Raw genomic sequence first — 13,092 nt, forward strand, 5'->3', positions numbered from 1 at the left:
ATGAACTTATCAGCTCTTTCACCTCCCCTGTGAAGTGAGTGTGGGTGGGAAAACTGAGGCACAAAACATGATCTCGGCTTGAGATCCTGTCGCTTGGAACAAGTGGGTTTGGCTTCTCACCCTCCTGCTGAGACACAGGGTGGAAGGGCGGGGCCTGGCTCCCAGCCTCCAGCCAGCCAGTCCGAGGCCCATCAGAGTAGGTCCCCAGGAGCAGCTAGCAGAGCGTGGGAATGGAACTGAACGGGAAGTGCACTCGGAGCCTGGCCCAGCCCCTCCTAGACCCTGTTTCTGTCAGGACCAGAGCAGGAAACAGAATTCCACTCTGGCCCTCAGCCCCAACTTCCAAAGTTGGGAATCCAGCTGTGGGCTCACGTACTCACTCATTCAGCAAACACTGAGTGCCTGTTGTACACAGGACAAAGAACCACGGAGTGTGTCACACACTGTGAGGACAGATGCTTGGAGGGGGTCTTGGGACCCAGAGAAGTGCCGGAACAACTTGGGGGGGACCAGGGAGTAGGAGGAAGCATGGCAGTTTCCCAGACTGTTAGTGAGAGGGCTGGTGGGGGGGGGGGAGGCTGGAAGGGGGCGTGCACAGCACGTGATGATGCAGAGACAGCAAGGTTAGCCACCAGTGCCTCTGAGAGGGGAAGGAGAAGTCCACAGCGAGCGCCCGCCCTCAGGACAGGGAACCCCACAGGGCTGCACCCTGACTCACTTGAGTGACAGACATTTCACGAGGATCCTCTGTCCGAAGTGCTCCCGGGGCGGCTCAGGGTGGCTGCAGCGTTCTACAGCTTCATCCTACAGACAGAGGGGGTGTGAGGGATGGGTCCTCCAGGAAGGTTCTAGAATGCCTGGCCCAAGATCGGCTGCACCCAACCTCCAGCTCCAGGGCTCCAGGCCCCAGGCCTGATGGAACTGCTCGCAGTGCGCTCCTTCTAGCCGTAACCCCAGTGTCAATCATGTACGTAGCATTGCAGAGGTATACAGGGGGTGCCAACAGATTCTGTTTGGGTAAATATCAGTGTATAAAGGAAGCCTCCACTAAATGCTGGATGGACCAACAGATGCAAACAAAGCCTCTGTGGTGCGGCAAGGATTGAGGACCATACCCAACAACCACACCTCACTTTCAGTACAATGTCCAATACGCCACACCAGACAGTCACCACTTTAGTATAGAATAGGCTTTCCACCTCATGGTTTTGCCTAATTATAGGCTAACGCAGGCATTCTGAACACATCTAAAGTAGGTTAAACTATGACGGTCTGTAAGATAAAACTGTGTGGCACAGTTTTGTTTTGTTTTGTGTTTCTCAGAGATATGGTCTCATGTAGTCCTGGCTGGCCTCAGATTCACTATGTAGCCAAGGTTGACGTTGTACATCTGAACCTTCAACCTCCCACCTCCAAGTGCAGGGAGTACAGGCACGAGGCACCATGCCAAGGCTGAATGCACTGTTGACTTACATATTTTGAACTTCAAATACGCTTACTGGGACATAACCCCATCATAGACAAGGAGTGTCAGTAAGTACTGACTGAGCAAGCATTGAATATATAGCCAGCACTCAATACAAGGTTAAACAAAAACAATAGTATGCACTAGGTGCCAAATAAACGGCTAGGTAAATAGAGGCACATACGGTAGGTGGTCAGCACATTGGCGGATTAGATAGAGAAGTATACAGTAGGCACACAATGGATAGGGGTTGAATAACTGTAGAGATAAGCACTTGGTGCTCAATAAATCAAAGTCAGACGAGGATCCAAATAACGTCATTAGCTGTAGGTATACAGCAAGCAGCTGGTAAATGCAGGCTGGATGACTCTGGTCTGGGGGGCAGCGAACCAGCCAGCACTCACCTCATCGGGTGCAGGGTACAAGGCGAGTAGGGCGGGGGCCCGGTGCTGCCGCCTGAGGGCCTCATTGCGCCGGTCCACATCTTCGGGGGCCGCCCGCTCCAGCAGTGTGGGCAGCAGCGAGTCTGCAGCCAGGTTCCTCAGGCTGAAGATGCCCGAGGCGCCACTGCTTCGAGGGGTATCCTCTGGGGAGCCTGAGCAGTGCTGGGAATCATCCTGCAGTTGAGAATGTGCAAGTGCTGAGCACCACCTGCATGCACCTGCTTCTCTGAGTCTCTCCCTGTAGACATCTAATCTACATATATAGGGGAGAAGCTGAGGGGCAAGCCAGGGTGGGCTCACCACTACAGGGGCCACTTGGGGGCCTGGCTGGCCTCTCCAGAAACTTCCAGAATTATTTCTTTGTAGGAAGCTCTTTACCACTGTGGAGGGAAGATACTCTATGCCACAGGTGACCCTCCTCTGGCCAATCAGAACACACGTAATAGCCTCTCTGCCTTTGGGCTAAGTTCAGACTGGCCACACTGGTCAGCTCCAAGGATTAGCTCTGAGATAAGGCCACCCTTGGGCTGGACCAATCAGAGCCTTCCCTGGGACTCTGTTCACTGCTGCCAGGAAGAGGAGAGTTCTTTCCTGAGGTGTGGCTGTCCTAGGACCACCTACAGTCAACTGTGCACACAGCCCTGACTCAAACCTAGTCCTGTTCTGTGCCTATGCGTCCCTGACCTGTCTATGGGCCTCAGTTTCCCCTCCTACATCTAGCTTCCTTACTTATTTGTCGCCTCCCTCCCTGACACCCTACCCTGGCCAAGGATGGACCCCATGTCTTGCATTTGCACAAGCATTTACCACTGAGCTAAGTCTACACCTCCCTGCAATACAGTTAACAATGGAATCTATACTAGTAAGAATAAATACTTGGTATACAGTAGGTGTTCAGTAAATGCTAAACAACAAAATATAAGCATTAATTACTTTACTATGCCTCAGTTTCTCTGCCATGAGGGATAATGGTTGTGGCCCCCACTCACAGCCTGAAAGGAGCACATGCAGAAAGCCTTTGGTATACAGTATACACTACGCGCCTGAAAATCGTGCACAATCGTGACTCTCAGCGTTTCACTCCTGGGGCTTATTTCACTCATTGGGATCAAGGCTGACCGGGCCATTTTTCCTGAGTCTGGCCCCTCAGTGACCCCAGCCAGGGGCCCCTCACCGTGTCCTCAGGACCCATCCTCTCGTCCCCAGAGGTATCTTGCTCGAAGACCTGGCAGGTGAGGCCTTTCTGCCGCTCTCGCTGTGTCTCTGTGGTAATGGGGCTGTACGCGGTACTCAGGTGCTGGTACCTAGCAGGAAGGTGGGGGCGGGGCTAAGCAGGTGGACTCTGAGACACTGACAGCTGTGGTGAGACCATGGGACACCTACCAAGGTCCTTTAGCTAAAGAAGTCCAACTCTTTGTGGAAGGAATAGTGGGTGGGTAAACAGAGGGACCAGCCACAAATAGTGCAGTCCCTCCACCCTCCTCCCCTCCCAGGAGCTGCTCTGAGTAAGACCCACCTTCTGCGGACAATGACCCAGTCCTCCGAGTACATCTCCACGGCAGCCCTCACCTGGGCGTCCAACTTTCTACAGCAAAATACAACCAGGGTAAAAAGAGGCAGAGTGAACATTTCCAAAGGCCTAGGAGAAAAGGACTGTAGATACCAGTGCTCAGGAGGCTGAGGCAGGAGGATTCCTGTGAGTTAAAGACCAGGCTGGGACACAGTGTGAGGCTCTGTGAGGATGCAGCCCTGGGTCTCCTCCTCAGCACAGCATAGACCGGGAGTGACAAGGCACACATGTGATCTCAGTGGCAGGAGAACCAGATGTTCAGGGCCTAGCCTGGGCTAAATGAGACCCTGCCTCAAAACACAAAAACAATGGTCTGGAGAGATGGCTCAGCGGTTAAAAGCACTGGCTGTTCTTGTAAAGGAGCCAAATGGTTCCCAGCACCCACATGGTGGCTCACAATCACCTTTAACTCCAGCTCCAGATGATCCGTTGCCCTCTTCTGGAACCATGGGCACCAGACACACAGGTGATAAGCCGACTTACAGCAGGCGAAACACCCATATATGTAAAATAAAATAAATAAATCTTTAAAAGGTGAAAAAGATGGGGTCTGGAGAGATGGTTCAACTGGTTAAGAGCACTGGCTGCTCTCTCAGAGGCCCCAGGTCAATTCCCAGCACCCACATGGCAGCTCACAACTGTCTGTAACTTCAGTTCCAGTGGATCTGATACCCTCAGTTAGACATGTAGACAAAACATCAATGCACATAAAATAAAAAATAACTTTTAAAATATTTCTTTTTTTAAAAAGGGAAAAGGGAAGAAGAGATTTGATGCCCTATGAGCATATACAGGGGGAGGAGGTTCCCCTCAGTCACAGTCATAGGGGAGGAGAGTAAGGGGAAAATGGGAGGGAGGGAGGAATGGGAGGATACAAGGGATGGGATAACAATTGAGATGTAATATGAATAAATTAATAATAATATATATTTTTTTTTAAAAGTGAAAAGAGGGGCTGGAGAGATTGCCCAGAGGTTAAGAGCACTGTCTTCTCTTCCAGAGGTCCTGAGAGTTCAATTTCCAGTAACCACATGGTGGCTCACAACCATCTATAATGTGATCTGATGTCCTCATGTGCAAGCACACATGTATATGTAATAAATCTTTTTTTAAAAAGTGAAAAGGGTGTGTCTGGAGAGATGCTAGGCCAGTTAGAGCGCTTGTCTTACAGGCTTGAACACTAGGGTTCAGGTCTCCAGCTCCCACGCAACAGTGGGTGGGCATGGGGGCCCACCTCTAATCCCCAAACTCAGAAGGGAAAGGAGCCAGCTTGGAGAGCTCTGTTGCAAGTGAGAGACCCTGGCTGCATACAGTCACAGGAGCACAAGAGAGGTAGATTGCTGGAGCTGACCGCTGGTCTCTGCGCAGGTGGGTACATGAACCTGCACAGTTACCAACTGAGAGCAAATGCACATGCACACGCCCTCAGGCACACACACACACACACACAAACATGCATGCCTGCATGAACACACACACACACGCATGCGTAACACACACACACACACACACACACACATGCACACGCGCACACACACAGAACTCAGACAGGGACAGTGATTTGTCCAGGACCTGAAGTTGAGCCTGGGGGTATGGGACTCTGGGAGAGGCAGTGAGTAGTGGGGTATGTGTGTGTGCAGAACGCACCCGTCCTCCGGGACCCCAGACTCTGTGGTGCGGCATTCTCGGGGCTGCTTCAGGAGTTCCAAATCATCAGCCGGAAACTCCATCAAGTCCCTGAGGGGACCGGGCTCAACTTCAGGTGGCCGGCTCAGAAGCACATCCTCAAAGTCCAGGGGTTCGATAACCTCCGTCAGAGGGACCTGATTGATGCACAGTGGCCACAGCGGCCACAGCACCCCTGGTGAGAAGCTGGGTGTATGCTCACAGCTGACTCGAGACTGCAGTAGAGGGTGGTGGGAGCCTCCAAGGCCGCTGGGGCTGCGGAGGGTCTACGTGAGCTCAGACTTTCCACAGCAGCGTGGCCAGGGCCCTGCCCCCTCCCTCCAGGAAGGAAATCACACCCCAGTGTCTGGAAAGACTCTAATGGTTAAAGGAATGGCCAGAGACAATTCCTGAGGCCCCACCCCTTCCCCCTGCGGCAGGAAGTCTCTTCCAGCCCTCAGCCTGGGGCCCCATCTGGGTGGTCCAGGAAGCCAATGTCATCCTCCTAACCACTCTTGGAACACAAACATCCCTGCATCTATACAGATGTGTGAGGGACAAGGCCTCCCTCCTCCCTAGCCATTGAACAGAGAGGGTCCAACCAGCATGGGTGTACCCCACTGCTGCCAGCCACAGAGCAGGGACTCACCCCCAGGGAACTGCTGGAGCGACGGCTGGAGTGGGGTGAGCCGCTGCGTTCCCTGGACACCTGCTTCCGGACCTCAGCAGCCACTGTCCTGGAAAGACAGAAACGGGGTGTGGGAAACAAGAAAACTCAGGCAGGGGGATGGGGGCGGGGCACTGGGGGGGGGATGGAGACTAGTTTTATTTGTAGGAGAGAACTTGGGTGATGAAAAATAAAAACAAGGGCTTTTAAAACACAAAAAGAAACCTATGAGATGGCTCCGCGGCGGGTAAAAAGCAAAGTGCCCCCCCAATCAAGTATGAACACTTGAGCTCAGTCCCCCACCCAACCCCTGGCCCCAATATTAGCACGTAGAAGGAAAGAACTGACTCCCCAAAGTGGTCCCCATGTAAGTAAACAAATTAACAACAACGACAGTGTGCGGGGGGTGTAGCACGGTGACAGAGGGCTGGCCCTGCCTGTGACAGTTCTGCAGGGCTAAACAAACAAGACAAATAAAGGCTGCAGGTCTCTGCACCCCAGTCCCTTCCTACACCAAATAGATAGGGAAATGGCGCTGCGCCATGCTTGAGGGATTGACAGTTTCCCCGCCCCTCATCATCTCCCCTTCTAGACTCATCAAGGTCCAAAGGGAAACACAGCTCCCTCCATCTTTCCTGGGTTTTCCAAACACACGAATCCAGCATTCCACTACGAGCATGCACCTTTTCCATCCTGGCTGTGAAGCTCTGGGCACAACACTCCTGCCTTCTGGCCCCAGCTTACCCACTCACAGCTGCCCTGACCCAACAGGGGTTAGGGGAGAACACAGGGCATTCTATAAGTCTAGGAGAGGCTGCTAGTGTGGAGACCAACAAGACCCTCGGCTCAGAGAAAGAAAGACGCATTGGCGCTGGTGCACTCCTGGAATCCTGGTCCCAGAAGCGGGGGTGGTTCTAGGTGCTCAGCAACCTTTACTTTGTTTTGCAATGCTGATGATTACCTCTGACCTCCTGATGCTAGAAAAATGGCAGCTGTGGGGGGGTGGGGTGGGGTTGGGGGGATGGCGACCCTCAGCCCCTTACTGGGGGATTCTAAGCAGGAGCATCCCCACTGAACCACACTTCATCCCTGCTTTCCATCTCTTAACTTCTTCAGGCTGAGGACCACAAGCCTTTCAACACAGGAACCCTGCGGCCACACTCAGACTGGGACACGTGGGAAAGAAATAGCCTTGGTTCACACCAGTTTCTAGAGAGCTGCTCCCTCCAGCAACAGCCAAGGATGGGAGAGGGCTCCTCCGTGGCAGGGAATGGATTAATGATGACGTCCCACCCCAGCTGTGGTCTGACTTGCCTACAAAAAGCAACCTGATATGGCCCCTATGAGACTTTGGGTAAGTAGACCATCTTTTGTCCTCGGTGACTGTTTTCTCTCCTTTAAGTTTTTTGGGACACTGGGGATGCCTCAGTGGTGCTGATCAAGAGCTCTACCTTGAGCCAAACCCCAACCCCAGTCTGTCTTAAAAGTCAAATAGTTGGGATCTGGGCATAGTGGCACACGCCTTTAATCCCAGCACTCGGGAGGCAGAGGCAGGTAGATTGCTGTGAGTTCAAGGCCAGCCTGGTCTACAATGTGAGTCCAGGACAGCCAAGGCTACACAGAGAAACCCTGTCTCCAAAAACCAAAAGCCTAAACCAAAAACAAAGTCAAATAGCTGAAAACCTGAATTTGGGGGCCCTTCCTTTTCACCTCCCACTGTGAGTCCCTCCACATGCTTGCCATTGCATGCCCCTTCCATGTACAAAATAAACCAGTCAGTGTTATTTCTGGAAGGTCGTACTGCGCTGTGGCTCACGGTGGGTGCTTGCTTTGCATGCCCGAAGGCCCTGGGTTATCAGAGCAGAACCAAAACCAAGTAGACAACAGGTTTTTTTGGTTTTGTTTTTGTTTGTTTGGGTTTTTTGCTTTTTTGGTTTTTTTGAGACAAGGTTTCTCTATGTAGCCTTGGCCATTCTGGACTCACTTTGTAGACCAGACTGGTCTCAAACTCACAGCGATTTGCCTGCCTCTGCCTCCCGAATGCTGGGATTAAAGGCGTGCGCCACCATGACCAGCTGTAGATGACAGTTTTAAGACAACTGATGGGAGTTGTTTTCCTCCTCCCACTATTGGATCTGGGTGATCAAACTCAGCATGTCAGGCTTGGTGGCAAGCTCCTTACCTGCTGAGCTCTCTCACTTGTCCTAGCAACAAAGTTAAACTTAGATTTATTGTTGTTGTTTTAATGTAGATGAGTGTTTTGCTTGCCTGTATGTGTGTGCACCATGTGCAGGCCTAGTGCCCTCAGAGGTTAGAAAGGGGTAGGGTGTCCAATCCTCTGGAACTGGAGTAATGGATGATTGTGAGCCACCACGTGGGTACTGGGAATCAAGCCTAGGTCAACTTACCCCCTGAGCCATCTCTGCAGCCCCAGTGAAATCAAAGTGAAGTTGACAGCTTTATGCTCAAATCCAAACCCTCCAAGCAGACTCCCTTGAAGGCTGGGACACTCAGAGCCCCTGGAATTAGTATTTTTAACAGATGCCAGGACAGGGATGGAGGCTGTGGCCACACCCAGCTGTTCTTTGGCCAGAGAAAAGGACAGGGAGGGTGGAGCACTGCCACTGGCCCTGGAAAACAGTGATGGATCTGCAACCCCCAGTTATTACCACATACTCGTCCCAAATTCCTATGATGGCCTTATGTCTGTTACTAGGCAGTAACCAGCAGAAATGTGTGTGCATGTGTACAGATAGAGGCCAGAGGTCAACTCCATGTGTCCTCAGGAACCACCCATCTTACTGTTTGAGACTGGCCTGGGGCTCCCCATTAGGGCAGGCTGCTGGCCAGTGAAATCCCAGAGCCACCACTGTCCACCCTCCCAGAGCCCAGAGTTAGAGGTATCCCACCATCACACTGGCTTTACATGGACGTCAAGCACTGAGCTCAGGCCCTCATGCTTGCATGGCTGTTCACTGACTGAGTCATCTTCCTAGCCCCCACAACATCTTTGAGACAGAGTCTTGTATAGCCCAGGCTAGCCCCAATCTCACTATGTAACCCAGGCTGGCCTTGCACTCACAACCCTCCTTCCTTCCAAGTTAGGGTAACAGACATGCACCATGCTGCTGAGCTTCCTCCACACTTCTCCCCCAAATCTGACTGGTGTCCTAGTAATAGAACCCTCCCCCCCCACCCTGCCCCACCTCATCCCGCCCCGCCCCACCCCACCCTCAGAGTTTCTGTTTCTCTCTGTAGCCCTGGCTGTCCTCAGAGACCAGGCTGCATCTGCCTTCCAAGAGCTGGGATTAAAGGCATGCACCATCAGCACTGGTGGAGAACACATTTCTAAAGAACAGACATGGAGCTGCAAAACGGCTCAGCAGGTAAAGGCATTAGCCACCGAGTGTAATGACCTAGGTCTGACCCTTGGTACCTATGCAAAGTAGGAAGGAGAGAGAGAGCACCACTCTCAAGTTGTCCTCTGACCTCTACACCTGCGCTGTGAGACACCTGTGTACACACACCATGCCAGTGTATGGTGTTACACGCCATGTAAATGTATTCTTAGAGAAATAACACACTGAATTGAATTGAGCGCTGTTCCACACATCAGATCACAAGTGCCACAAGAGACACTGTAGCAATTGTAGAGTTCATCGGGGCTGGCAGAGTTAACTGGAGTCTGTCCTTACAATGGGGAGGATGGTGAGCCAGAAACAGGGTCTTTTAACACTGTACTCTCACGGCTGTCAAATGACTCCACAGAAAGCCACAAAAGCCTGAGGGCATACGTTCTCAAAGGCGAATCCACGGAACATCAGCAACGATGTCAACACCCAGAAAACGCCCTTCCGCCGCATAGCACACCTCAGATGACCATCTTCAGGGGCCGAGACAGCTAGCAGCTGCAATGCCTCCCACCCAAGCCTGAGAACCCAGCACCCACATAACAGCCCACATCACTGGGGAGCAGAGACAGGAAGATGCCTGGGGGCCCCTGGCTAGTTTAGCTGGAGCTCCAGATCCCAATGAATGCCTTGCCTCAAAAAGTAAGATGTTGGGGAAGAGGCTGGCAAGATGGCTCAGTGAGGGGGGCTGGAGAGATGGCTCAGCGGTTAAGAGCACTGACTGCTCTTCCAGAGGTCCTGAGTTCAATTCCCAGCAACCACATGGTGGCTCACAACCATCTATAATGTGATCTGATGCATACTGTTTACATAATAAATAAATCTTAAAAAAAAAAAAAAAAAAAAAAGATGGCTTAGGGGTAACTTCCTGCCAAGCCTGATGGCCTGAATATAACCTCAAGAAACCACAAAGTAGAAAGAAAAGATTCCTGCAAGTGTCCTCTGACCTCCATCCATGAGCCGTGGAACGTATGAGGAATGTGCACGCTCACACACACCATGGTACATAGCTGCACAAGTCCAGGGTATAGGAAGAGGCCACATCTGCTCCAGAAGTCCCTTTTTCCTTTTTTTTTTTTTTTGTTCTTCAAGACAGAGTTTCTCTGTGTGTAGCCTTGGTGGTCCTGGACTCTCTCTGTAGACCAGGCTAGCCTTAAACTCACAGAGATCCGCCTGCCTCTGCTTCCCGAGTCCTGGGATTAGAGAAGTGCGCCACCACGCCCGGCCACTCCTGAAGTCTTTGTCTTTACTAAGTTTAGGCAGGTGGTAGTGCACACCTGTAATCCCCGTATTTGGGAGACTGAAGCAGGAGACTTGCTACCAGTTCAAGGCCAGTCTGGGCTACAGAGTCTCATAAAACAAGATAAGAGGTGGGGGACAACTCCTGTAGGGGGTGTGGGCAGAGGCAGACAGACCAGAGCTTGCTGGCAACCAGGCTTGCTGAACCGGAGAGCCTCAGGTCCCCCTGAGAAGCCCTGCCGCAAAAACCAAGGTGAAAGTGGAAAGATGGCTCAGTGGGCAAAGGCCCTTGCTGCCAAGCCTGATGACCCGAGCTTGATCCCTGGCATCTGCTATGAAAGGAGGGAACAGATCCTTGCCAGCTGTTGTCTGACACCCCCCCCCCCACACACACATACACTGTGGTACATACATGCACACACAAAATAAGTAAGTGAATAATGTATTTAAAAAATTAACCATATTTCTTGCTGTATGTAGTTTATTGTATATATGTGTAATAATATAATTGTATACGTAAAAGTAAAAAATTATAATAAAATTTAAAAATTAACTATACATGACGCTTCATGTGAGGCGTCCTTGCACTGTGAGGAAAAGTCGGAGGATTGCTGGAATTTTGAAGCCACTTTGGGCCACACAGTCAGTTCCAGGCAGCTAGGAAAGGGTAAGAACTTTCCTCAAAACAAAAGGAAAGCAAACACAAAAGCAACGAACTGGAGAAAGGCCTGGGTTCCAGCCCCTGCACCACAGCACCTGAGTGTGGCAGTGCAGGCCTGTAAACCAGGCAGTGGGTCAGGAGGCCCACTTCAAGGCCAGTCCTGGCTACACAGTGAATCTGAGGTCAGCGTGGGCTACATGAGAGCCTGTCTCAAACAAAACACAACAAAACCAAGACATCATTCAGCTCTCACTGATGTTTGGGTTCATCTAGGATTGGTGGGTAAACTCATTCAGGTCTGTGTGCAAAAGAAAAACACAAAAACAAAAACATCTATTTACCCACCAGGCTGTTTGGGACGTCTTGGGCTTCCTCACAGTGCGTTAAGGCTCCAGGATAATTTTCGGTTCTTACCCTGGGCCCTATTCTCATGCACAAGACCATCTTTCTCACTTGAGCCAAAACAAGGTAACAAAAACCCCTCACATGGTACCATGGGGGGCAACAGAGAAGTGCCCAATTGCTCTACCCCAAGTCACAACTCTCCTCTATCCGGAACTCTACCACTCTCACCTCACTTGGGGTCAAAATCAAGGTCCTCCTTCCAGTCTGTAGGCCCTATAAACCCACTCCCATTGGTTCCCTCTGTGGCCTCAGGGCCTTTGCACTTGCTTCTCCTCTGGATGATGGTCGGGAGATCTCTCCCTCCTCTCCTATGGGTCTGTGCTTCAATACACCTGTCCATTGCGACCCCGGCCCTCCCCATAGCTGATGACCCCCCACACACCCCCACACTCCCACGCTCCCATCCCCCCCTCACCGCTTCCTGTCTTATTGATCTCCATCACATCACTGACACATCTATCTGGCACCTGCTTGTCCCACCATAGCAAAACCGGGGCTACTTTCTTGCGTCTCCATCAGGGTGGGCCCCCACAGAGTGGCCTCTCCCCACCTCAGGGTGATCAGACAGGTCCTCCAGTGGATCGGATACCAGAGATGATTACGAACCCACCGCAGATTTGAGCCTCTCTCACAATCCTGTGGCCACGGAAAGGGATCCCTAGCATCTGTCGCCTGTCCCCTCCCCTGTCTGCCCACCAGCTGGTTCAATCCCCAGCCCCCCTCGCCCTCCTCCCACGTCTAGCCGGTTTCGGGAGAGGCTAAGCAAGGAGTTTACTAAGGGGCTGTCCCCAGCTGTCCCCCAGCCTCGGCGGCAGCTTCCTCTTCTTCCCAGACAACTGGGTCCTGGGACCCTGGGCGGGGGAGGGGCTGCGAATCCCCCTCACACACCGGCAAAGAGAAGGACAGCAGGAGGGTCAGAATGCAGCCTCGCACTCCGGGGAGCCCGGCCCGCGCCGACCCGGGATGCGCTTCCTCCTACGAGAAGCCCTCGGGGAGTCCGGAACGCCCTCGCAGCCGCTGCCCGCCAGCCCCCAAACAGTCGCCCTCGCCCGTTCTGACCAGAACTGCGGTGACTGCGGCCGCTCTTGCTACCTGTTGATCTTGTGAGCGAAGGCGCGGCGCTCCGAGGCCGCCATGACTCCCGCGTCCCGCCGCAGCCTCCCGAATCTGGGCAGCCGGACTGGGCGGGGCAGGCGCGCGGGGGGCGGGGCTTGTGCTGATGAGGCGGGGCCTGCGCTACGACCCGCCTCAGCCCCGGAGCCGAGATGGGAGGGGGCGGGGCCTTCTCTGGAAGGGGGCGGGACCTTCTATAGCATGGGGCGGAGCCTCTTCTAGGATGGCGTTGGGCCAGCATTGAGAGTAGGACAGAAACGCTGGGGATGAGGAGAAGACAGCTGGGACAGGAAGATGGAGCCAGGCTGTCATCCTAGATGTCGCTGCTCTGGGATGAAGACCAGGACAAGACTGAAGAGATGAAGATCCTTTGTGGGCGTGGCTTGTGAGGGGCGGTCCGTCATGGGCTGTACGTTGTGAGTCGGGCTTCGCTAGCATAGGTAGGGTATTGGGA

The 13,092-nt window shown here is 52.7% G+C and overlaps 1 protein-coding gene across 3 annotated transcripts in view; it reads right to left on the bottom strand.

The window, feature by feature from the left end:
* The window catches only part of Dock6 (dedicator of cytokinesis 6), a 56,045-nt gene extending 43,330 nt beyond the window's left edge, over positions 1-12,715 (bottom strand). For all 3 annotated transcript variants that reach the window (XM_051156047.1, XM_051156046.1, XM_051156045.1), the window contains exons 1-7: positions 12,618-12,715; positions 5,793-5,880; positions 5,126-5,301; positions 3,425-3,493; positions 3,083-3,212; positions 1,870-2,082; positions 719-804 (exon numbers count right to left, since the gene is read on the bottom strand). In XM_051156047.1, coding sequence (XP_051012004.1) covers positions 719-804; positions 1,870-2,082; positions 3,083-3,212; positions 3,425-3,493; positions 5,126-5,301; positions 5,793-5,880; positions 12,618-12,661 — 806 coding nt within the window. In that variant the 5' untranslated portion in view covers positions 12,662-12,715. The remainder of the gene's footprint in view (positions 1-718; positions 805-1,869; positions 2,083-3,082; positions 3,213-3,424; positions 3,494-5,125; positions 5,302-5,792; positions 5,881-12,617) is intronic.
* Between the last annotated feature and the right edge of the window lie 377 nt (positions 12,716-13,092).

This window comes from Acomys russatus, chromosome 14, assembly GCF_903995435.1.
Source record: "Acomys russatus chromosome 14, mAcoRus1.1, whole genome shotgun sequence".
Lineage (NCBI taxonomy): Eukaryota > Metazoa > Chordata > Mammalia > Rodentia > Muridae > Acomys > Acomys russatus.